The sequence below is a fragment of the Ambystoma mexicanum genome, chromosome 2q (genome assembly GCF_040938575.1).
Source record: "Ambystoma mexicanum isolate Mex_15411 chromosome 2q, UKY_AmexF1_1, whole genome shotgun sequence".
NCBI lineage: Eukaryota > Metazoa > Chordata > Amphibia > Caudata > Ambystomatidae > Ambystoma > Ambystoma mexicanum.
In genome coordinates this window covers 772304375-772329818 of record NC_090924.1, presented here as the reverse complement: position 1 = coordinate 772329818, position 25444 = coordinate 772304375, and the positions used below count along the sequence as shown (strand labels likewise).

General features: G+C 46.2%; 1 protein-coding gene across 5 annotated transcripts in view; it reads left to right on the top strand.

Annotated features, from left to right (window-relative positions):
• LARP4B (La ribonucleoprotein 4B) overlaps positions 1-25444 on the top strand; it is a 2592412-nt gene that overhangs the window by 303320 nt on the left and 2263648 nt on the right. The window contains exon 1 of one of the 5 annotated variants that reach the window (XR_011303320.1): positions 18338-21590. The exons of 2 other annotated variants lie outside the window; for them this stretch is intronic. Coding sequence is in view for 2 of the 3 variants with exons in the window: in XM_069648001.1 (XP_069504102.1) it covers positions 18390-21590 (3201 nt within the window). In the remaining variant the exon portion in view is untranslated. Of the gene's footprint in view, positions 1-18337; positions 21591-25444 lie in introns of those variants that run through there. 2 more of the 5 variants (XM_069648001.1, XM_069648000.1) reach the window with 2 other exon arrangements.

Sequence of the window (25444 nt, the reverse complement as noted above, 5' to 3'; positions counted from 1 at the left end):
GAATACGATGGTGAGGAGTTCAGGCTCACGTCGGTTGAGGAAGCGGAAAGAGCTCTAAAACACCTGCAGGTCTCGGGGGGAGATGCAAATTCCGAGCCCAGAAGAGAACCAACAGGCCCATTGCGCGATTCAGCACCAAAGCCACCACGACGAGGACGAGCGCAATCCAAATGGAAATTCAAGAAACTTAACACTCCTTGAGGAATACTGATAGAATGCAAAAGTACAGCAACTCTCGAGGCCCATGAGGGAAAGCCGGCTTCGATCTCGCCCACCTCAGCACCACAAGCTAATAGTTGATTGGACATTTGTCATGTTAAAGTTAAGGCCATGGACCCATATAAGTTAATAGTTGCACTAAGCAGGCCGCATTAATTGTTCTAGTTTTAGGTTGAAAATATGCAATATCGCTGGAGAGGGGCCCCTTTAGTGTGGCCCTTCTATGAAAAGGGCGTCTCATTCTCTCACAAATGGGATGCTCCCGAGAGCATCTCGCAGGGGAGGGGAGGGAAGGGAGGGAGGGGGGAACAAGCAATCCTACAGAACAGAAAAATTGAAACGTTACAATACTTTACACATGGGGGGTCCTTCTCAATATGGCAATAACCAAAAACTGGTGTTGGAAATAAAGCTACCTCAAAAGCTACAGACAAATGGGGCACAACATAAGATCCACATTGGTCAGTATGGCTAGGACTTATGGAATCGTCTTCGGTTCCCTTAATGTTAAGGGCCTCAACTCCCCTCAAAAAAGGTCAATGTTAACTCGTCAATTTAAACAATCCGGAGTTGACATTCTTTTCGTCCAAGAGACGAAATACACCCGAGGGGAAGAACGTAAAATTGTGGGCAGGGACATGGAAGACCCAATATGGGCATCAGGCCCGCGTAAGAAAGGAGGGGTGGGAATACTATATAGGAAATCCCTGGGCCTCCATATAGACCACATACATAGAGATAAAGAGGGCAGGTTCGTAGCCCTGAAAGGAAGGATAAGAACACGTAAGGTCACTCTCTGCTCTGTATATGCCCTGAATCAAGCCCAATCCACCTTTATCGAGCCATTGCTCGATTTCCTAGAGGACTGGCGAGAGGGCACCCTGATTTGCGGGGGAGATTTCAATGTAGTGGCAGAAAGAGAAAAGGATTGGCTTTCAGTGGCACAGAATGTCCATCCCCCCAGCCACCTACAAGGTGATAGATTTCGAGGCTTGTTAAGAGAACATCACCTAATAGACACCTGGCGCGCAACGCACCCAGAGGACAGGGAATACACCTTCTACTCTCCCCCGCATCAAACGTTCTCAAGAATAGACTATATATTATTGGGAGCAGAGGAGGAGAGCGCTATCTTGAAATCCACCATAGAAATTGTAGCCTGGTCAGACCATGACTTATGCACTATAGAGCTAAACCTCGGCCCATCACCCAAACCCGAGCGCAGATGGATTTGTAATGACTTCTTGTGCAGAGATCCAATATTTAAAGAAACCCTGGCAGAAGCCATCACTAATTATTTTGAAGTTAACGACGTTAACGACATGCCACTAAACACAGTATGGGAGGCAGGAAAAGCCACGATTAGGGGGCTCCTCATAGCAGAAGGTGCCGCCAAAAAAAGGCTCAGACAGCTCAGAGAAGGGGAATTGAGAACAGAGATAACATCTCTAGAGAAAGCTCTGAGGCAGAATCCAACTCACGAGGTAGACTTAATAGACCAAATCAAGGGACTTAGGGGAGAATTGAGAGACATATGGCAGGGCAAGGCACTCACGCAGCTTAAGTACCTAAAGCAGAAGTTCTTCGAGAAGGGGGATAAGGCCCACACAATGCTAGCAAACCGACTTAGAAAACAAAGAGCGGAAAGGGCAGTCCATAAGATTAACGATGAATCGGGCTCCCTCCTCACTGGTCCGCAGGACATAGTCAACCGATTTGCTAAGTTCTATTCAGAACTATACACAACAGAAGGAGAGGAGCATACCCCGGCTATTCACCCATATTTATCCGCTCTCCCCCGACCAACAATAACAGAAGAACACCTAGGAGTACTAAATAATCCAATCACCACCTTTGAAGTTCAGGGAGCGATTTCGAATCTAAAAGCGGGCTCAGCACCGGGACAAGACGGCTACACACCAGCCTTTTATAAAACCAATAGCACCTCCTTGACCCCATTCCTTACTAAATTATTTAACTCAATTTTGGAGACGGGCCAGGCACCTAAATCGTTTACTGAATCCATAATTATTGTCATTCCAAAGGAAAATAAAGACCCCCTGGAATGCTCATCATATCGCCCTATCTCCCTAATTAATGTACACGCCAAGATCTATTCTAGCATCTTAGCGGCACGGTTGGCGGTAGTTTTGCCACAGCAAATCCACACTGACCAGGTCGGGTACATAAGGGGAAGGCAGGGAGCAGACAACATCAGGAAGACCCTGGATCTCATGGCGACACTGCAAGAGGCGGGAGAAGGCCCCCTGCTCCTATCGATCGACGCCGAGAAGGCGTTTGATCGCGTGGAATGGCCCTTTTTACGGGCAGTACTAAGATGGGTCGGCCTAGGGAACACATGGATCCAAGGGGCCAAAGCACTCTACCACTCTGCTCAAGCTAGAGTATCTATTAATGGTGTCGCCTCGACGTCTTTCACCCTAACACGGGGCACGAGGCAGGGTTGTCCGCTATCCCCCTTAATATACGCATTAGTTATTGAACCATTTGCCCAGGCCATAAGATCCAGCCCCCTGATTCACGGAATTCCACGAGGAGGAGAGGAATACAAATTAGCTATGTTTGCGGATGACATCTTATTATACCTCACCCGACCTGTTGAATCCATACCCGCCCTCTTTCAAGAAATACTCCGTTATGGGGCTCTCTCGGGCTTCAGAGCCAACCTGCAAAAGACTATTGCGGTTCCACTGAGACCTGACATCGCAGCTCTGGAGCAACTGAGGGCGGACTGGGGATTCTTGGTGCAATCCCACTCTGTAAAATACCTGGGCGTAAACATAACGGTTCCCATATCAGGCCTATTCGAAGCCAACTACGTCCCATTATGGAAAACCATCCAAGCAGACATACGAAGGTTGACGCGGTTACCGTTATCCTGGGCAGCCCGTTTCACCTCCATAAAAATGAACATCCTACCTCGTTTATTGTTCCTGTTTCAATCCCTCCCCATAATAATACCGGAGCCGTTCATGGCGGAGGTCAAGCGAACGCTCCTAAAATATCTCTGGGCTGACAAGAAACCAAGAATTCCATACTCCACAATGATTCAACCCAAAGATGCAGGGGGCATGGGACACCCAGATTTAGAAGAGTACTACAGGGCATCACAGCTCAGAGTTTTATCAGACCACCTCTGGGAAAACCCCGAAAAACAATGGGTAGCCATAGAAAATGACATTTTTGCACCAGTCACACTGGGAGAATGGATGTGGGTTCCTCTACCAGCAATGACCCGTAGGATAAGAGAACACCCAATTCTGAAGGTCCTATGGTCCCTATGGCGCCCTTCCAGAAAAATGGAGGGTGTCACAACATGGCCCTCCCCTCTCAGTCTCATCTGGGCTTCTCCCATCCGTGATCTTATAGCAGAAGTACAGCACTTTCAGCCTTGGCTCGACGCAGGGCTGTCGCGGGTGGGCCAAATGTGGAGAGAAGGCAATTTTATTTCTTACGAAGAAGCGAGAGAACCAATGCGTGGAAACGAGGTGACCCCTATGTTATACCTGCAGCTAAGAGGTGCCCTGAACGATGCCAGGTGGGGCACAAAGTTAAAACGCCCCCTCACTCCATTTGAGCAGATAATAAGTGTCCCCCAAACAATGAAAGGCCTGATTTCACGCATGTATAAAGCCTTGCTCACGAGGGGTTGTCTGAAACGCCCCCAATCTGAAGCCAGGTGGGAACAAGAGTTAGGCCTCACGGAACAACCGAAAACCTGGGACACCATTCATAGAGCAGTGTGGACATCATCTATCTCAGTCCAATACAAAATGCACAATGCACGCTTATTGGTCAGATGGCATTATACTCCCCAAAGACTGTCCAAGATGTTTCCCGGCACGTCTCCACTCTGTTGGAGAGGATGTGGTGAAACCAGTGATTACTGGCATCAATGGTGGAGCTGCCGAGTAGTGCAGACATACTGGAAGGAGGTCTTGGGCTGGATACAAGCCATAGATGGAATACACAGGGACTTAACTCCAATCATAGTCTTGTTTGGAGTAGAGCCAGACGGAGAGGATTCCAAATCAATACTTGCACACATGCCCCGCAACTTGATGTTAGCAGCAAGGGTCTGTCTCACAATAAAATGGAAATCCCCGTTCCTGCCCACGAAGAACGACTGGGTCACTAAAGCGCACGCCATCTTTGAAATGGAAAGCCTCACAGCAGCAATCCAAGAATCTAAGAGGAACATAAATACGATATGGCTGCCCTTCTTGGAATTCTACTCAGCGCACAGGGATACCATGAGACGAAGCAACAGACACACACTGACATGATCCGCAAGAAACATACAGAAAACTGCCCCCATTAGCTAGCTAGCTCACACAGGAGACCCAACAGAGTAAGAAGTTAAGCAATACATCCAACACGAAGGATCTCACGTGAAAAAGTAGAAAAAAGCACCACATAATCTGTTTGATAGGACTCAACCATATCTGTATTAGAGTAAAACCAGGAGAAGGAAGGAGGGAAAAGAGGGAAAGGAGGGAGGGAGGGGGGAGGGCAGGGGGGGAGGGGGGGCACAAGTGTTAATTTGGTATCCATGTGCAAGTCATTTTTTTTTTCGTTATCTGTTTTTTCTGCCGGTTTAAGTTTATCGACACTAAGAACGATCTAAGATACAAGCATTATTGTGATTGACATGCATTGTTTGAAACTTGTTGATGTGCAAAAAACATCAGAAAACAATAATAAAAATATATTTTAAAAAAAAAAAAAACGCACTTGTAAAAGTACACTGGCACTAATATGTCAAGCAAGTTCAAACACGGCCTTTAGAAATATATACACCCTATACACCTCCTTGATTAATTCGACAAGTCTTAGGAAAAGAACACCACTTAACAAATACAGAGGTGAGCGCTTAACCAAGATGGCACTCCAATAATTATTTTAAAAGGGAGGGAAAAAGCACACAATACCAACACTTTTAAAAGAACCACAGCAAGTCAGGAAAGGCAGAGTCTACTGTAGAGCAAGAAAGTTCATAGGCCAGGCCCACTCTTGGAGAGAGCAAGGCGGAATGTGCCCAAGATCACACAGTTGAATTATACTTTAAAAGTCTTTGTAGATAGTTCAAAAATAGTTGGATCAGTTCAGAAAAAGTTAGTTAACAGGTCCCAGGTCACCCAAGGATAGAGAGTCAAGGATTTACAGGACACCTTGAACAGTCTGTTGCAAGGGAGACCAGGCGGGACACAGTACCTGAAATGGTGAGAAAGCTCCAGTGGGGTCAGTTGTTCTGGCAGCGGGTGCAAGTCGGTGCTTCGTCCAGGGGAAGAGAAGATCTTGACATGGAGGAAAGCTGGAGGTCGTTACACTGCTGGGGAAGAAACCAGCCGCGGAGTTTCTCGGTTAAAAGTTACTACCCTTTTATTCGCGGTAGTTGTGAAGCGTTGGCTATCTGGCCGCCGGGGTGCTTGGCACGGGCGATTCGACCACGAGACGATCCAGGAAGTCGAAAAGAGGGCGAACTGGTTAACCCCACCAGTTCAAAGGAAGAAGACTCTCCAGAATGAAGATCTTCTCTGTCGTCGGGAAGTGATGAGGCGGTTCAGCAGGGCTCCACCGGTGGTGTCGTCGTTGCAAGTCGGCTCAGCTTCTCCCTCTTCGGATTCTTTAGGTCCTGTGGTGACTTCTGAAGTTCCAGTCCCCAAAGCCCTGCTTTTATGTAGAAAAACCCCCATTCATCAGTCCTAGCTGTCACTCAAACATGCTAAGTGGTGAGCCAGGCCAATCGCTCACCACTGGGCCAATCGCACAAGAGTCCGACTTGAGTTGCCGAGGCAACTCAGTCCAGGGTGCCTAAAGCCCCCCCCATCCCCCCCCCACACATCCTGTAGACCCAGAGTGGCACCACTTTTGGAGACTTCTGTGCAGAAGCCCGCCAAAAGTGGAACAAAGGGCTCGACTTGGGTTGGAGTTACAGAGGTGAACACAAACACCATTTTAAAACCGAGTCTTGGCAAAAAGACCCAACCGGGGAATAAATATTAAATAAATAACTCGGCGGTATCTTTAACATTGCACCAATAAAAGTGGTGCGTTTTAAAATGAATGGGAAATTCCCATAGGAAATATTCCGGTGGAATATTTCGCGTGGTAACCACTGCCACCAGCCAGAAACTCGCCGAGGAGGGACTGCACAGTGCCCCCTCAAAAAACAGACCCAGGGGCAATCTAATTGCCCCTACCAGTACTTCCACAATATGATGGTTGGTACTTGTTCTGTTCACAATTTAAGACTAGTAAATTCAATGGTGACTTTACATTCCCTGGAAGACAGTAGTCAGTCCCAGGGTATGGAGTCTGTTTGGGGGTCACTATGACACCCTTGTGTTACTGCACTGAGGGTGCTGCGTAACACACTTACCAAAAACACATGAAACCCCATGGAGTAAAAAAAAAAACATAGCCCATAAAACACATTACAAAGTCAAAGGACATTCTCAAATCATGCCTAAGAGTGGGAGAAAAAGTCTCACTCTTAGCAGGAGAAAAAAATAAACCCCAAAAATCCAGCAAAGCTGCTGGGGGACTCACTAGGTTTGGGAAATTAGCCTATACAGAGAATTCTCCCTAACACCAAGATGTACAAACTGAACAATAAATGGGTCAAGATGCACTCTTGTTTCGGGCTTTTGGAGTTGTGAACTCTGCTGGAGAGGTTGTACCTTCAGAATTAAGGTGCCCAAGAAGCGACGTTTCTGTATATAGGTCAATAATGGGGGCACACATTGGCAGCAGCAATCCCCAGGTCTTCATTAGTTTTTTTTTCAAAACTTTATTTTCAAGCACAATCAGTTACATCACATTGCTGGCATGGTAGCTTCAGTACATCGGCGTCTGTGCGTGGTGGTGCATTTAAGTAGTTCGATTCACCTACATTTCTAACATTCAAGCTTCCCCAGGGGGAGGATACTTTCCCTCCCTCAGGGCTCCCATTTTTTCCATTGCCAGTACATGCCAGATTTTGACCCACCAGCACGCTATTATGGGGCCTTAAACATTTTTCCACCCCTGTGCTAAAGTCATCCTTGCTGCCATTAGTAATTGGGTGATAAGAGAGGCGTTATTTCCTGTTGCTGCATAAATTCCTTCTACCTCAGTCCCCAGTTGTACCACCTTTGGTGTAAGTAGGAGCCGCTTCCCTGTGATCTCTTTTGTGCCCCAGGCCCTCCTTCCAGTATATTGTCGCTTTGGGGCAGGCCGAACACATGTGGTACAAGTCCCCTCTGTCACCACATTGTCTCCAGCAGGTAGGGGGATAGGAGGGCTTCATTTTATGTAGCCTATTCGGGGTTAAGTACCTTATTTTATAGACAGTCTCTTTAATTGCAGTGCATTTGGACGTCTTATGTGCCATCCTCCAGATTTTCCCCCATTATTCCTAAGTAATATGTATTCCCAGATCCTACTCCCACTTATCTTTGTATGAGTGTATCCCCCTCTTGTGCCTTGTCTAGGAATCTGTACACCCAGGTCTTGATTTTTAACCATGGCTTTCCTCTATTTACCTTGTCTAACGCTGCAGTCAATTCTATAAATGCTGCATATAGTATGTTTTTCCTCAACCAAGCTTCTTGTAGTATTTTAATCTGGCCATTGAGGGTTGTCTGTACATTTTTACAAAAACCTGATTGTATTTTATCAATCCTCTTTGCCCTATAAGGCCAGGCTTCCAGGTTCTCTAAGACAATGGAGGCAACACTTACCGATGATATCTAGTAATGAAATTGGTCTGTAATTATTCATAGGATTTCTATTGCCCTTTTTGAAGATAAGTCATACTTTATTTTGTCTTAAGACTTTACTGTGTATTCTTTCTGCTCATAGGCAGGAAGAGGTTTTTAATAGTGTTTGCTAATCCATCAAGACTGGCTGCTCTAGATGTGGAGTTTTCTTATGTGTTCCATTATAGCCTCCCTAGTTGTATCCAATAACCACTCAACTGTGTACATATTACATAAAGCCTTGTCCTTTTGCCTGCATTAACATATCTGTAAAGTGGGAATCCATATTTGTTCAGATATTTTGGATATTTTAAACAGGCATACAGGTTCAACAAATCAGTACATTTTCTATAGATTATTGTTAATGTTAAGAACCATCCTTGTGTTCATACCTTTCAGTTCGATGAGAGAATCTTTGCCTTCGAATGTTTTCAATTTTCTCCTCCCACCCCCCCTACCGTTACCCTCACCCCCAGCTTTAACCACAATTTCGGGATGTAGAGTTCAGGTAAGAGTTCCTTCGCTGAAGGTTGAGTCCATTGCCTCCTTCGATTAGTGGGCCTCATAGTGTGTTAAGAAGACTGGGTTTAAAATATTGGGCTTCTCTATCCCGCACCAGCTCATGAAAGGGGGTCCAAGAATTTTAAATATTTTCCGGCACTGAGTGCGCATATCTTCTCCATGGCCATAACTCCCAAACCTTGACCCACCACCATGCTGTTATCGGGCCTGCTTCGCTTTTCCAGTTCTGCGCTATGGTCATTCTCGCCGCTGATAACCGCTATGTGATGAGGGTGGCTTTCGTCCCCGACAGCATATTTTCCTTCTACGGGTGCACCTAAAAGTACTGTTTTCTGGGGACATCTGTAGCTCTACTCCAGAGATCTTTTATGTGGCCTAGTATTTCTTTCCAGTAAACCACGCCTTTGGGACATATCCACCACATGTGGAAGAGGTCTCCCCTCTCACTGCAGTTCCTCCAGGTGCTTGGCGAGTACATCTTTGTGATCTTATGTATGCAGTATGGGAACATACCATCTGAGGCACAGGTTGTAAGCTGATTATTTAATCGTGGTACATCTAGAAGTACCTCGTGCTTGTGCCCATATTTTACTCCAGTCCTCCTCCTCCGTTAGTGACTTTTATGTCTTTTTCACAGTTTTCTTTATATGGGAGGCGGTCTGTCGTTTGGGTGTTGGAGAGCAGCCTGTAGAGTCTGGTGACCCCCTTAGTTATCTGACCCTCTTGCAGGGTCAACTCTAGACCCGACGGTGACCGTATGCCCGCCCTCTTCACCATTGGGTGGGTTATCCAGTGACCTTATTTGCACGCATCTGTAGCGCCTCTTTTCCCCATATACTGAATTGCTGCTGCCAGTCTGTGAAGAGTAGTGGGGAACCATCTTTGTACATGTCCCTCAGGGTCAGGGTCTCAGTGCCGGACCAGCCTACCCAGTCCTTTCTCTTAAGGCCCGGTGTGAAGTCCGGATTGTGCATCAGCAGTGTGTTATGGGCCCAGTCCTCGTGGGATGCGTTTCTTTTTCCGGGCTTAGTCCCAGCTTTGTAGCGACCATTTGGTCGATTCCAGTAGTGCTCACCCTCTTTCTTGGTGTTCCGCTCTCAGGCCCAACAAGGCTATTAGAGGGATCGACGAGGCTGACGGTTCTATTCTACACCACCCTGTGTGGTTCTCAGGTCTTGCCCATCACAGCATTGGAGCCAGTTGTGCAGCTAATATACACCTATCCATATTTGGTACTCCCAGACCCCCTAATGGGGGGGACGCATTACGATTCGTTTTTGGATCCTGGGCTCTTTACCTTGCCATATGAATTTGAATATTGCAACTCTGGTCTTGGCTGGGGGAGATGGGCACCGGGATTGAACCTATCACATGGAGAAGATGCGGGAGGATGATAATTTTCACCGCGGTGAAAAGGGACACATCATGACAGTTCCGGAGTCTCCCATCTGAGCATGTCATCTTGTAGCTGCTTCCATAGGTGTTCTGTTCGTCCGGAAAAGCTTGTTTGGTGCTCTGGCGAGGTGGAACCCCAGGTATTCCACTGAGTCCTCCACCCAGATCATCAGGAACGTCTTCTCCTGTGTTTCGATCACGTCCCTCCTTGCCGTGATATTTGTAGCTTTTGATTTAGAGAACCCTGAGACCTGTCTGAATTCCTCCAGCCGTGCCATTGCTCTAGGCGTTGTCACCTGGATCTACCTTGAAGAGCATGATGTCGTCCGCGTATAGTGCAATTTTATGGGTCTCCAGACCAATCGTCACACCCTTGAAGCTGGCATCTTGTCAGAACTGCGTTGCACATGGTTCCATTGCAATCGCAAATATCAGGGGTGAGGGTGGGCACCCCTGACTCGTGCCTTTTCTGATCTCCACAAAATCTGTGCTCTGACCATTGATCATGAAGTTTGTCGACGGGGTTTGATAGTTGGCCATAACCATCTTGGTGAACTCTGAGCCGCATCCGAAGCATTCCACGATCAATTTCAGGTATCGCCAGTCCATACTGTTTAATGCCCGGGTGGCGTCCAGGCCGGCTACTGCAAACTCTTGATGTGTCCGTCGCGCTGCTTCTATTAGGTCTAGAGCTCTCTTGACATTATCCTGTGTATGGTGGTCTGTGATGAACCCCGCCTGGTCATCTTGTATTATGTACGGGAGGATTTTCATCAGTCGGGTGGCAAATATTTTTGTCTAGATTTTTACGTCGGTGTTCAGCAATTCCATAGGGCGATAACTCGCACAATTGTTGGAACTTTTTCCCGGTTTTTAGGGCAGTATGGTTATGGACCTTCCCATATCGGGCGTTGGTCTCCCCTCTTCTCTGATTGTGTTATATAGCCTTGTGAGCTGACCAAGTAACTGAGTACGGAAAGTCTTGTAGTACCCATTGCTGAGACCATCTGGGCCTGGAGCTATATTTGCTGGCAGGGCTGAAATGGCATCGCTGACTTCCTGTGCTGAGATCGCGCTCCCGAGACTGTCTGTCTTGTTCTGCAATCTGAGGCAAGGGGAGAGAGCTGATATGAGATTTGCTGTGCTGGATCAAGGCTCTAGCTACTTAGGAGTGCCTTATGCAAACATTTAATTGTTTCAGATTTGTCCTGCTCCGCTGTGTGTGGTTTTATGTGCTTGTCGTTCAGTTGTGCTATGTAATTCTGGGATTTCCGTTTTCTCAGTTTTGCGGCTAGAAATCTGTTCTTTGCCCCCCGTGGATGTAGTAGGACTGTTTCATGCGTAGTAGTGACTGGGCTATCCGGTCCGCAGTATGGTTCTCTAGTTGGGCTTTAGTTTTCAGTAGCGCTCGTAGGCACTTTCTTGAGCGGTTGGATTTGTGTTGTGCTTCAGCTTCTTTCACCTCCTTTTCCAGCTGGTGCGTCACCAATGCCCTTGCCCTGTAATACGCCGCCTGCGACATAAATTCTGACCTGATCACAGCCTTCCCCCGCGTCCCAGGGTATGCCCAACTGTAGGAAATTGGTTTTTCCCCTAAGGGCCTTTGTCACCGGGCACATGAGTCTTCGCTTATGGAGGGTAGAGAGCGCTAGATCTTGGAATAGCTCTATCAGATTGCCGTTGATCATGTCAGAGATGGGTCTGGCCATTCGTAGTAGGTTTTCTTTCATTGTGTATGAGGAGAGCGCCACTAACTCATCTCTGGGGCGGGCGCCTGGGTCGTTTCTTCTGGGACCCACACACTGTATCCTGTCGAACCCAATTAATTCAGGCGCGGTATCGGGTAGAATGTTACTGAAGGCCTGTTGGAGTGTCTCACGGTCGCTATCTTGAATAGATTGAGGAAGGCCTTTAACTCGTTTGTTGGATCGTCTCAACCTATTTTCTGGGTCCTCCATTTGTAATTCAAATTTGTTTGTGGCCGATGCTATTTGGTCCAGCAGGAGGCTGGTCTGCTTAGACTCCTCTGTTAAGTTGGAAAGACCGCTTTCAACCATGTCCACCTGGTCCCCCCAATACGTTTACTTCTTTTCGGACCTCTTGTACAGAGACCTTGAGGTCTTCCCGCAGCTGACCTATTTCGGCCTGAATTGCATTTGTCATTCTGGTCTCCATGCCCTTCAAACAGGTCAACAGTTCTTCTTTATCGGTTTCCGTAGTACTCTGGGGTGAATCTGGAGGTAGTTCCGTTGGTTCCGACCCTGTGAGCGTGTTTTCGACTCCAGCGGCTTTGGCTGTCCCTAGCACTTGGCCAGTTAATTCTCCTGTCTTTGCGGTGAGCCTTTCACTCTTGGAGGGCCTCTTTTTGTTCTGGCTCCCGGCATCTGGGCCGGCATTCTGTTACTTATGAGCAGTTGGTCTCTTCTTGGGTACTTACTGCCTGCGGGGACCCCTATACCATATGTCTTTAGTTACCAGGCTAGAGGAAGTTAGGCCAATTGAGGGCACAGTGTTCTTTGTTCTTGTTGACCGACTACTTCCTAGATTAGATAAGGCAGTGAGTTATCAGCTCTTCCACTGCTTGGGTACCTCAAGTCGTTTTACACGTTTTCACTTCCGAAGGAGTGAGCGTGTAGGGTGACTGTTTGCTTCCCGTTCAAAGCTGATGACGTGAGGCCCTGCGGATCGGGCTCCGCTTACCAGCTGTGCCTGGTTAGCTTGGGCCTGCTCCTTATCCCTTCAGGTGTTCAATGGTGCTTGGGGCATGCTGAGGTGACACAATTCCACTGGTCTGCTCCCCCTCTCTGTGACCCACCGTGTCAGACCGCACTTTGCCGTGGTCTGGCTGCGATTATCTCTTCCTCCCTTGGAGGCTGTGGGAGCACTTTATGTGAGATTCCCCTTATTGTACAACCCTGCTGGTGATGTCTCTCGTGATTAGGGGAAGTTGGGAAGCACCCCCGAACTAGGTGTTGGTGTCGTAGGGAGCTCTTCTCACCTTGCTTCAGCTACTTTGGGTGCACTGATCCGTGCTCTGCCTGAGTGCGTCTGTTCCTTCTGGGTTGGGCGGGTGCTTTCCCCCCAGCAGCACTGTACGACAATTGTGCGTTGGGGGCGTTGAAGGCTCTCCCACTGCCGTCCGTGATGTTCCTCTGGGCCTGGCTGGTCCTAGGTCCTGGGAGGGGGCCTGTTCCATGTCTGACCACCACCCGCAGGGGCGGGCACCTCACCCGTTCTCCACCCTACTGGGGGTGGGGGGGATTCAGGCCCTCCGACCAGGCCGCCCCCTCTTTCAGCTTTTGGGGAGTCAGCAAAGTTTGGGTTCAAAAGTGAGGGGCTCCGCGCATCTTCCTTGCGCTGCTTCAAATGAGGACCTGGCTTCGGTGGGTATGGCGGACTCTGCTACCTCCGTGGCTAGTTGTGGACTGCTGCTCATCCTGCGCTGGCCCGTGGACTTCCCGGTGCGCCGTACCTCCTCTTCCTAACTCCGGTCCCAGAGTTCCACAGCCCGCGTGGCTTGGCTCTGTCCATTGCCCGCTGACACTGTGTTCACTGCGGGGTTTTTTGGGGGGGTGCACCTCGTATCGTCGTTGTCGGGGCCCTTCTGGTCACCTTGATTGTGCGGTGGCTTCCCGTCCCGTTTTTTCCCTGCTATACCAATGCTGGGCCAGCCGCTGGACCCAGACTCGTCCTGCTCAAAATGTTGCTCGGGTGCAGTCCCACTTCCCTGTGCGTTTCGGGTCGCTTATACCCCAGGATCCGAAGAGATTATCAGCTTTTAAACTCATTTGATCAAATGCCGTTGCGGAGCACAGGGGACGTGCGGAGCACAGGGGACGTGCGTCCACTTTGGCGGGCGGCCATCTTGGAATTCCCAGATATTGTGGAGATTTAAAGTGTGGCCTGCATTTCAGTTTCCATTTATCATGCCCCAGAAATGTTTTGATTATCACTTGACCAGCAACTTTAACCTGGTCTCACTGTCTGAGCTAAGGTATTTGTGTTTGTTAATCCATTTTTATATTGTTGAATGAATGACACATTTACTTTATGAATTGCCTGAGCTACATTGAGGAACAGTGTGCAAGGATTGCCTCAAATCCCTGCCCCTTGTTTAAAAACATTTAACTTGTTTATCAAATGCATGTGGCCTATTACTGTTATGCTTAGCTGAAATATTGTTGGCTAGTCCTATCCCAGTGCACACGTTTTTATATATGTTTGAAAAACCTTCCGGGGATAGTAAATCTATTTGGCTATCAGATGTTCTCGTACAGGTTTAACAAGTATTTATTCAAAAGTTGCACAATGTTTGGCCTCCATTTTATACCAGTACCATCTTTATCTACCTGCAGGTGTTGGTCTCATGTTCCTAGACATTTTCGTTGTCCTGTTAATGAAAGTACATAGAAGCATCGAGTGATCACTCAAGTCATTAGGTACCATAGTAAGGTTTCGACAGAATTGCATCAGGGTTTCTGATGGAAAAATATAGTCCAATACAGCAGTGGAGGGGCTTTAATGCCAAGTAAAATCACTCTCCACATTGATATTTACCATTTGTAGGACCTTATTTGGTGTTATACTCCCTTACCCCCCCCCTTAAACCCAGAAACTCTTACCACCTAGCCTCCTACTAGTTAAACTTTAAATCGAGGGGGTTTCTGGAATCAATACAGTTTGGATCCTCTTGAAATATGACATATGTATTGCCTGGCTCAACAAACCTCAAATACTGCATTTAGAATGGGCAAGAACCATTCTGCTTTCTGGTCAGCCGGGTTCCAGTATGTACTTAGCAACAGTCTCTCCTGCGATATACTGTTATAATCTTGTAAACCCTTTAAGATAACTACAAAAATCCCCATAATATCTGTGCACCATAGTACTCTTATGTCCTGTCTCCTTTCCTCCATACTGTACGGGTGTCCCTCGCTAGGGACTGGAAACTTTTTCACCCCAAAAAAATTGCTTCCCCCTTTAAATTTAGATGCGTGCAGGGGCATGCACTCACCTGACTCCATCCCCGGTGCCACTCCTTGTTCCCCTTTTCTGCATCGACTGGAATGGACCACTTCACCAACGCTCCTGGGTTAGGCCTCCGGCCGTGTAATTCTACACGCTCTTCCTCGAAAGCCTTACATTTTTCTTCTCTCGCTCTTTGTTTCTCCTAGATTGTCAGAGCAGACGCTGTTCTCCCCGGCGCATGTCAACGACGGTGGGTTTTAACAGGTGTCTGGCCTGTGAGGGTTCCTTCCCCACATCGGATCCCCACGCGCTCTGCCTCCGATGCCTTGGTCCTGACCACAGCTGGGATGGCTGTTCTGCGTGCGAAGCATTGACCCGTCGATCTCTCCTGAATCGCTTGGCCAGGTGGCGGGAGCTGTTCGAGAGATTACATCCAGAGGACCTCAAGACTTATGTCAGGAGGAAGACTAGGCCCAAGGTAGGTGCCCTGTTCTCCTCTGCACCCCGAAAGAGCCGCTCAGACCAGCAAGGAGATGGAGGCTCCCAGAGCTACAGGCCAAAGGGTCGCAAGACTCTCCCAGTCCCACAGCTGAGGGGCTGCAAGGCTCTTGTACCAGTGACATCCCCTTGGGGCTTTGCTCTACTAAGGGGATCGCATCCGAGGGGGCTCCTAAATGCAGCACTACTGGCATCATGGCTGAGGGAACTACACCTCCGAGGTCTCTACCTGAGGTGCAGGAAAGTTCAGAGCCCTAGCTTATAAGCGTATAGGCGGAGACTGGGCCCAGATCTTCAAGCACCACACAGTAGGCGTGGGGCATGACAAAATGGCTGCCAGACAAGATGGTGGCTCACCCCTAGCCACCTCCTTCGGGAGAGCAGGCATGGGAACGCACATCTAGGTGGGACTGGACAGCTCCGGTGACCTGGTCTGTCATGCCTGACCAATGCTGCACAGGGAAGGTATGCTGCTCCCAGCGGGCTACCGCAGGGGCCTCCAAGACATCAGCAATAACACGGCCCGGCTCACCCAACTCCAGGACCTTCCCGTGCGTGCAAGGATTGGTTCCTCAAAATTTCCCCACCATCATGAAATCACTGCAGATGGGTACCATCCTCAGAGGAGTCAAGGACCTGCTACCCGACTCCTCCTCTGGCTTGAACAGTGTTGCAGTCCCAGGTACCGGTTCAACCCTTCGTTCCCGTTCTCTCACCAGTCCCTGCCTCTGGTGCCGCCTCTGCAGCAGCCCCTGGCACTGCCAGTCAGCTCTCCACAGCTGTCTGCACCCAGCACGCCTCTGACAGCTCCGGACCTGCAGGACACAGGCGAGACACGGACAAGGAGGACCAGGATACTCCGTCAGCAAAGGCTTTCCATGAAAGGCTGACTGGGATAGCAGAATACATCGGTATTCTGCAGCCTTAAGTAGAGCAGCCGGATGCGGGGGTTCTGGCGGACATACGGACCATCCGTCTAACCACAAGAACGGCCATGGCTCTGCAAAGGGTGTAGAATCCCTTGACAAGAAGGGATGGGTGAAACTGCACTCTACGCAGCCTACCAATAAACTGCTGGATGCCAAGTATAGCCAGGTGGAGGACTCCTCCCACATTCTGTCGTTGATTCCCACAACCGCATTCATCATTTATAGCTGCAGCCTCCATCTACTCCATGCCACAGTCTTTGTCAGCTGCTCCATCGTCGGCTCTTCTCTGGAAGGAGGAAAAGCTGTTAAAATCATGCTGCAAAAACATCTACTCTAATACCACACTTGATCTGCACCCGCCCAACACGGACGCTATGCCAGCAGCAGTGAATCAAGCTGTAGAGGGAGATTGTTGACTTCCTCCGAGCTCACAGCACAGTGGAGTGCGCTCAAGGCTGGATTGGCAGAGGCCAAAATTGTGGCCCAAGATGATATGGAGTCTACATTGGCTCACATCGACACCTCAGGTAGAGCGATCTGTATCGCCATAGATATGAGTACTGCGGCTTGGCTCAAGGTGACCAAATTTAACACTGTGAAGCGCATTCTAGACCTGCCATTTGAAGGGGTGCGTGGGGAGGTGGGACTTATTCCCCTCTACCACGGATGAGGAACTTGACAAGAATAATAGCTCTGACCACTAAATCCTTGTCATTCCTGACAGTCGCCCAAGGCCTGTAGCCAGATTCACCAGCACTCGTATAGAGCACAACTTCGATGGCTTTAGGGGTTTTCGGGAGCACAGCGCCAGACCAGTCTCCTAGCCAACAAGTCCTCCCAGGTACCAGCCTCAGAGGCCCAAAAGTTATGACTTCCTCCAGATCCCTGAGTCTCCGATGGGGGGCAGGCTTGACCTGCACTTCTGTTCATGGCAGGCAAGGTTTGCGGACTCATGGATCATCTCTGTAGTCTCCACAGGCTTCCACCTGCCAATCCCTCCGTTTCCTCTTTCCTCCCCTCCCACAGATTGGGATAGCAACTCTCTTGGCAGAAATGTGTTCGCTCATCACGCGTCAGGTGGTGGTGGAGGAGGTGGTGTCCAGTCAAAATGTCAAACATTTAGTCGAATGACAATGTCGAAAAAATTGTCTTAAAAAAAAAAAACTTTGATTTCTTTATTTCCTTTTTTTTTTTGGTTCCACAAGTAAAAAAAGTGTTAAAACAGATTTTTTTTTTTTTTAAAAAAGGCAGGTTGGGCGGGGAACCCCCCCCATTTCGAACAAAAAACAAACTAAGACATTCAAAAAAAATTCAATTCTTTTCCACATTATTGCAGGAGCTCGGCCGATACTTGTCATTTTTTTCATAAATGAAAGTACATATTTCTGTGAATTAACTCACACAGTATGTACCTCTAGCACTTCTTTTTAATATATTAAATGTACGCTCTGATTCATTAGTGTTAATATGCTCAGCAGTAAGAATGGGTACTTATCCTGCTGAAGAGCAGGAAAAGAAGAGGAATAAAATAGTCTGGGGCTGGATGCTAGACAGCCACAAACAATTAGGACTAAAGCGACATAGGGAAATGTAGTTAAAAAACAAATGAATGCTCGACGAAATGTTCTGTTATTTGTTGAAACTGCTGAAGAGTTGAAGTAAAGTTGAAGCATCATGCTCTCCTCCTGTCTTGATATAGTATTGGCTTTGTGTACATGCTTATTTTAGTGATATTAATTAGACAGACGTAAGCCATCACTCTGAAATGTAGTTCGATTGGCTAGCTGCCTTATTAGATGGGTGAAATGTTAGTGCAAAATAGGTTTTTGGATAGCAGGCAGTTATTTTTCATACATCTGGTTTTGCAGTTGGATAAACGTTTGAATCTTGTAAAAGACAAGGCCATAAAGCAGCAAATAAGACTCCTCAAGCCTGGAACTCGTATTTTGAATAGTGAGCTTGAGTGACGGGGCCACGAGCTCACTGTCTGTTAAGTGTGCTATATTTATCATATGGGTGTTGCCCTGTGTTGGCAGTAGAACTTTTACGCCCAGTCAAAGCAATTTCACTTGCAGGAGCCTCGTGCTGTTAAGTAATGGGTTGTTGTTTCAGTAAAGAATTGTGTCCGCGAAAGAACAATGAAAAGACCAACTTAATAAAAACTGAAGAAGCCTTAATTCGAAATGTAATAAAACCACCGTTTCGTTCACTTATCGCCACTGTGACAAGTAAGGCGCAGGAGGAGGAGGAAAACGTCACTACTTCGGAGGTTTCTTCTGATGCTGTTCTCAATCGTATTTATTCGATTCATAATGAGACCGTGCTTACCGAACATCATGGCATTGAAAAGAAAGTGGATAAATGCTACAGCAGCATGGAGAGTCGTAAGCACGAGCAACTCGTTCTTGGACAGAGTAGCAGCAGGTCAGCTAAGTTTTTTTCTTTAAGTAATATGTGGATGGCGTTCAGTACTTATAAATCTTTGGACAATATGTCAGAAAAGGGACATTCTGTTAACGAAAGTGCCAATGTAGCTACATGTAGTGATCTCCATTCTAATGAAGAGCATTTCAATAAGGTAAACGGCAAAAACGTAGATAATTTGGCTGTAGAAGAAAATCGAAAATTGGCTCATTCTCCTGAGTCCCTTGGGCTATTTGTTTCTGAGCAATGCATTGGTTCTTTGAGCGGCAAGGTTTCCGAGCCTTCGCAGATTGCTAAGGAGAGTGCAGCGCTTGAAGAAACAATGGCGAAGGTGAAATGCATCAGCGACAGAGATGCCGAAATGCCGTTAAACTGTGCAGTAGAATTGGTGTTTTCGCAAGGTGTAAAAAATAAACAGGACAATATTTCAAGATCTCGAGATTTTTATAGTATTTGTGTAGTGGATGCTGAAGATTTGGAAACAGACGAAGTCTTGCCTCGCTTGGAGGAAGAAAATGCAAGCTTAAATCGTTCAGCTGTTACTGTGGGAATGTGCAGTGTAACATGGCCTATTGATAGAGAACAAGATTGTTTAGTTCAGCGGTTGGCACCATCAACAGCTGCAGATACCACGCAACTTGAGCCATTGGATGGTACAGAAAATCTGCTAGACTTAAATAATATCCCAGACGAGTTGCGTCCTATTGGGACCACAGGGCTTTTTGCAGATTCGATGTGCAGGGACCTTAATGAGACCTTGTGTGCTACTTATTTGACCACAATACATACAGACCTAAAAAAAACGGCATTAATTCAATGTTTTAATGCACAGGAAGAGGGATCTTGTTTATTTTTCCAACCAGTTGGAAATGGCAGCGAATCACCATTTCCTGAAAAGTCATTTCTGAATAATGTAGATTTTCAGTTTGAACAGTGTAATTTCACTTTTGATCACAAGCCAACACCAGCCTTTAGTTTCAGTGAAATAGATTGTCTGAACAGTGAAAACCTTTCCGTAAGTCAGTCAATTAAAGCAGCAGCTAATTTACATGTTGACCTTGAGTTAACTCGCAATTTAAATCCAGCTAAACCTACTAATTTTCAAAGCGATCAAGAAGAAAATCAAAGTTCACTTCTCAATAGCTCCACGTCCTGTAGCAGCGGGGAAATTGCTCCTAAATCTGCCAATCAATGCGATTGTGTGCCAGAAGGTCGTATGGATTCAGTACTTGACTGCTATGTAAGAAATGCAAGTCCAGTGCTAAATGATTTCAGTTTAGGCTTAGAAAATATTACAGAAATTCATACTGAAAATGATGCAAGCCAGCAATCCAACATGGCAAAATGTAATGCACATACTCAGTGTTTTGTTGACTGTGAACTCTTTGCAAGTGTCCCTAAAGAGATTGGTGTTCGTCAGATCAGCAATTATGTTCCTTTGGAGATTATTCCACAACGTAAAGGAAGCATCATTTCACATGAGGAACTACCCACAACTATACCCATTTTTGGACTGCATAGTAGTCGTAGCTCAAAACCGTCTCTGGACTTAGTCGAGAAGGACACAGAGACAATTGTTGAACCTTCTAAACCAAGTATTTGTAATACTTCTCATTCTAAAACTCTTTCCGACGGTCCATGCTGCAGTGCTTTCACTGTTGGCAAAGATCAATTATGGGACTCAAATGCTAATACAAATTCTTTAGGTTCAGAATTGGTCATAGCCCAAGAAATGCGTGTAGAATGCTGCAAACAACTGGGTCTTGAAACTCAAGTCAGTTTAAAATTACGGAAATATGAATCAAAGGATTTGCATGAAGTTTGCAAGACTACTTTTGTAAATGGGAAATCCAATTCTAATTTAGAAAACAAAAATGCAGCAACCTATAACCCGACTTACCTAGATATGAAAAATAACACTCTAGTTTTACAAGGTGCAGCCAACGTTTTGGGCACAGGAATAACAGACTTGCTTGAGGAGCCTGCAATCGAGCAACTGGACTACCTACACTTGTCTTCAAAGCAAGCCTTTTGTACATTAGCTGCGAAGCAAGATCAAGAGGAATTGACTCCATTTCCAACGAAATGTGAAAGTAGAAATGTGTGTATGTACCTTGATACATGGAACTGTAATTCAGCACATAGTACGAAGCCCACTCATCCTCTCCATTTAATTGATTCCATCGTTAAAATTGAAAGACAAAAGGAGGAACTACTACATTTAAAGGAACACTACTTTGGTAGCACTAATGACATGCCATTACCTTTCATTAGCACCAATAGCCATGTAAACCTTTATTCTCAGCCCAGTCTTGATTTAGAAGGCATGCAGTTTGCCTCAGAGACCAACTGTGACATGGAGACAAGTTGTTACATGACTGATGAAAACCAAGAATATTTTAACTTTGGACTATCCAATGGCGAGAGAAATGGGGTTGACCCAAGTCAGATTGACAAACATGCTGCCACTCCGTCCTACGAAATACCGCCGTTCCATACAATTTCAATTAAATCTGAAAAAGAAACAAACTGTAATTTGGAATTTATGGATGGGGTATCTGAAACCTTGCATAATGGAGACCTTCACGATGACCATAAAACAGAATTTAAGTTATTGCAACCCTATTCTAGAAATTCCATGAATTGCTTTGTTTCTCATGAAGAATATGAGGAATGTTCATATCCCATAGTTCCTCTCTGGAGTAATGTATTCTATAAAGAAATTACTGAAAATGACCTGCCACGTTTGATCAGTGAAAAGCATGATGTAAATGACTTGCAAATTGGCGTTCCTTTGGAAAGTTATCCATGCCAGATGTTGGTTGTAGAAGATCGAGTAATTTGGGAGACACAGGACACACATGGCGAATCTGTAAGTATGTTGTGCCTTTAAACCAGTTTTACTAATCACACATTATGCATGACCCCCTTGGAATATGACTCAGTTGTATAGTGTCTGCTCTTGATGGTACAGAGAGCAGAGTATTGCTTTTTGAATTTCAGTAGTCGGCTGTTGTAGCGTAATAATTCTAATCTTTGCTCTTTTTGGTACCTTTTCCATGGACATATTTATTTATTTGCGTTTTTAAAGCACTCGCACAGCCCACGGGCATCGAGGCGCTGTTACAGGAATATGTGTTGCATATTTATAACGCGCTGAATACCCAGAGGTTTTTAAGCGTGGACCAGGGGAATCCCTGTGTTGCTTCGTGTCGTCTTGTTTCCAAGGCGAGCGCGTTGCCGCTGAGCTATCATAGAAGCCTCCTATGCGTCCTGTGCTTATTGGATTGTTTATTTCTCACACAAGAAATGGGAGCAACTCTGCCAGTGTGTTTCCTTGAACCAGTGGGATGTTGGGGGATTTTCAGAAGCACATCAGTCCTATTGGTGTGACCACATGGGTATTGCATGTCTGCTGCAAGCTTTTGTTCTTTTTGTCAAAGCGCTTCACCACATACATACTTTAAAACGGTCTGAGCAAGATCAGTCCCCCCTTGACACGCTGCCACTGATTGCTACTCTTCCAGTTTGTGCAAAAAGCAGGAACCACATTCACTTTGTAGACCTACAATCTGGCTGTAACTAGCATTCCACAAAATATCAATATATAATGCATTGAAATGCCAGCACCCATCAAATGGTCCTTCATTCTCAAAAGGAAACCTGCATACTTTCACTGCCCATGGTACTCTTTCTCAGTCACCCAGCAGCGTTCTGCAAGATGCCACACAATGCACATGCACACATTTGCATCACTAATACTTTTGACCACTCTACTGCAGGGGTCTGCACACTTTTGTGTAAGGAGCAGATCGATCAGTAATTCTGATTAATCAAGTTTATTCCGAACTCTCAACATTATATCAAATGACAGTAAACATGTATAGAAGCCTTAGTTAAAAGGATAACCATGTGAAACAAAATATACATTCTGCAAATGTTTGTACATTAAATATGAACATGCAAAATAAGATGAGGACACTCCCGTCCCCTGCACACTGTCACATGCCTATAAAAAGCCAAGAACTTGGTAGTCAATTTAGAAAGGTTGTGTGTATGTTAAGTAACTTTGGTATACCAGGGGTATGAATTCAATATGTGGTAGAATTTCCTTATGTAAGTATGTCAATGTATATATCACAATGGATCTAAATACATTAAATAAAACAGATCTTTATTCATATGGTGACCCAACGCATTTCAGGAAATCTTCTCTTCATCGGGGGTCTTGATGCAATTTTATAATCTACAAATGATGAAAAACATAATCAATCTTATATCGGTATTTTCATAATCCAAATCATTCTTTTCGGACCAGCTATGATGTAGCAACAGATAAAGGTTGATCCTATACTCATAGTATTGGGAAAATGTTTCTTTCTTTAAGCATCAGCCGTTCAAACTTCAAGAGCACTTACATCCTTGTCGTCAAGTAACATATATTGTGGTCATTCTGTTAATTGAAAAGCATTTAATACCCTTCAAAATAACATACATTGTTATACAACTTCCACAATTAAGGTCATTCAATGTATATGTGAAAGGATGTACCTTAAAGGTGTCCACAATCCTGATGGACTCCTTTTTCTACATAGTGCATAGAAAAAGCGGTTTTATGCATACTGCTATTTTGTCAACCCAGAGAAATTATGTCAATGTTATTAAGTATAGGTACCCTTAATATAACTTATTCCTGCTCCTAATTAATTAGTATTAGAATAGTTTGGATTGTATTTTAAAAGTATCCCTTATCCGCTAGGCTTGTAGCATGCATAATAGCACCCATGCTAATAGCATGTTTCAGTCTTGCGTACAAAATACAGCGAGGGCGGTATTTTGAAAAGCCTTTACCTCTTAAAATTGGTAATAATGTTTTGGATATCACTTGTGAAAAGCCAGGCAGAATAACAGAAAGTAGGCATGTTAACTGAACTTTAATTCATTCTTCAACGTAGTTTCCTCGCCGACAAATGTAATTTCTTCCTAGGAGATTACTGCTCTAAGCTGTAAGCAGAAGTTATAGTGCAGCCTAGGCCTTTCACTGACGAACACGCACTTCGAATGGATTGTGTCCTCCCACGTATTCCTCATCTTATGATAATTCGTTATCTCCAGCTTCGCTGCTTCGGAAAAAAACTTTCTCGGCAGAGGGCGCTTTGCTCGAGGTCGTGGAGTCGATTGTCCCTCGACGGTCTCCGTACCGTGTCGATGTCACTGATGGTATAAGTAGCTCGAGCCGCGCCCTTTGCTCCAGTTCCGTTTTTCCGATCGCTTTGCTATCGTGAACGGCGCGCTCTGAGATTTTCTTCGTGAAAGTGTCATCTTCATCTTCAACTCCTTCGACACCCAAGACTGGGTTCAAGAAGTGTATCCATTGTGGATCGAAAATGTCGATCACTGATCCTCCCCGAGTTTGTCTCTGGTGTCTCGGTTCTAGTCACCGAACCGACACTGGTTCCTGCCAGTCCATGACCGAGAAGGCCCTTCGTGAGAGGAGAGATACTGTCGGTGGGGAGGGAAGCCTCTAAGAAGGCTCTGTCCAAAAAGCATAAGAAAGCGACCGATTCGAAAGAATCGGATCGACATAAACACTCCAAGAGATCTCGATCTAGGAGTAGATCGAGACACTCTTCTTCCTCGTCAAAAAAAGTGAAGAGACATAGATCTCCCTCTTTGTTATCTTCTGAGTCGACCGAAGAAATTTGATGTCCGACAAAATTGGATTCCCCCAGAAAATGGGAGGAATTCCGTAAAAAGATGATGGAGGTTTTCGAGAATGCGGCCCCGAGCCCCTCCAAAGAACCTCGGAAGAGCCATTCCTCTAAGGTCGCTCCATTGGACGACAAAGAGGTCGAGAACGACGCCAAGTCGTCGAAGACTCCTCGAGAGTATCTCCGGTGCCTCATAAAAAGCTCAAATCATCGAAGGCTTCGACGGCTTCATCGATGCCATCGGCGTCGACTGCTTCAGCATCGAAGCCAAGAGCATCTTCGACACCTGTATCGAAGTTTTCTTCGAAGTTTTCGAAGTTCCCGTCGACAACCTCAAAGGATTTTTCTATTCCTTCGAAGGAAATTGTTGAGGAAGAAAGGAGATTTACTCCGTTGCCCAGAACAGACTTTTTTAAAGCTATGTCCTCAATTTATGAGGAATCTGGCTCGGAGGAAGACAAAGTCACTCCCTTTGGAGTTTCATATGGCACAAGACAAGTTCCTGAGGAACTCCTTGATCGGAAATCTAGAATGAGAGACCTGAGTGATACTCTACACTCTGCTAGTGGAATTGACACCTCCCCAGAGTTAGAATTTGCCAAACCTGACCCTGCAGAACATGCAGACGTAGGGTACAGAGGTCTTATGAACAGGATAGTAGAATACATGGCTTGGGGTAACACTTCACCCGTGTTTGAACAGGACGACATGACAGATATAATTGTCAAAGGTCCCCAAAAAGACCCAGTTCTCCCCTTTCATAGGGCTCTTCAGAGAACAGTAGAAAAAAATTGGGAAAATCCTGATAGCATTGCTGCTACAAATAGTAATTTCCCAAAGAAATACAGACCAGCTGGTACGGATCCTGAATATTTAAAAAGGCATCCGACTCCAGAAAGTCTGGTTATTCAGGCTGCATCCACAGCAAAACAAACTGCATATCTGTCATGATGCCTACCCCCGGAGCACCAGGCCAGGCCCAGCACCCCTGGGAGCAGGCATCATGCCCCCGGGT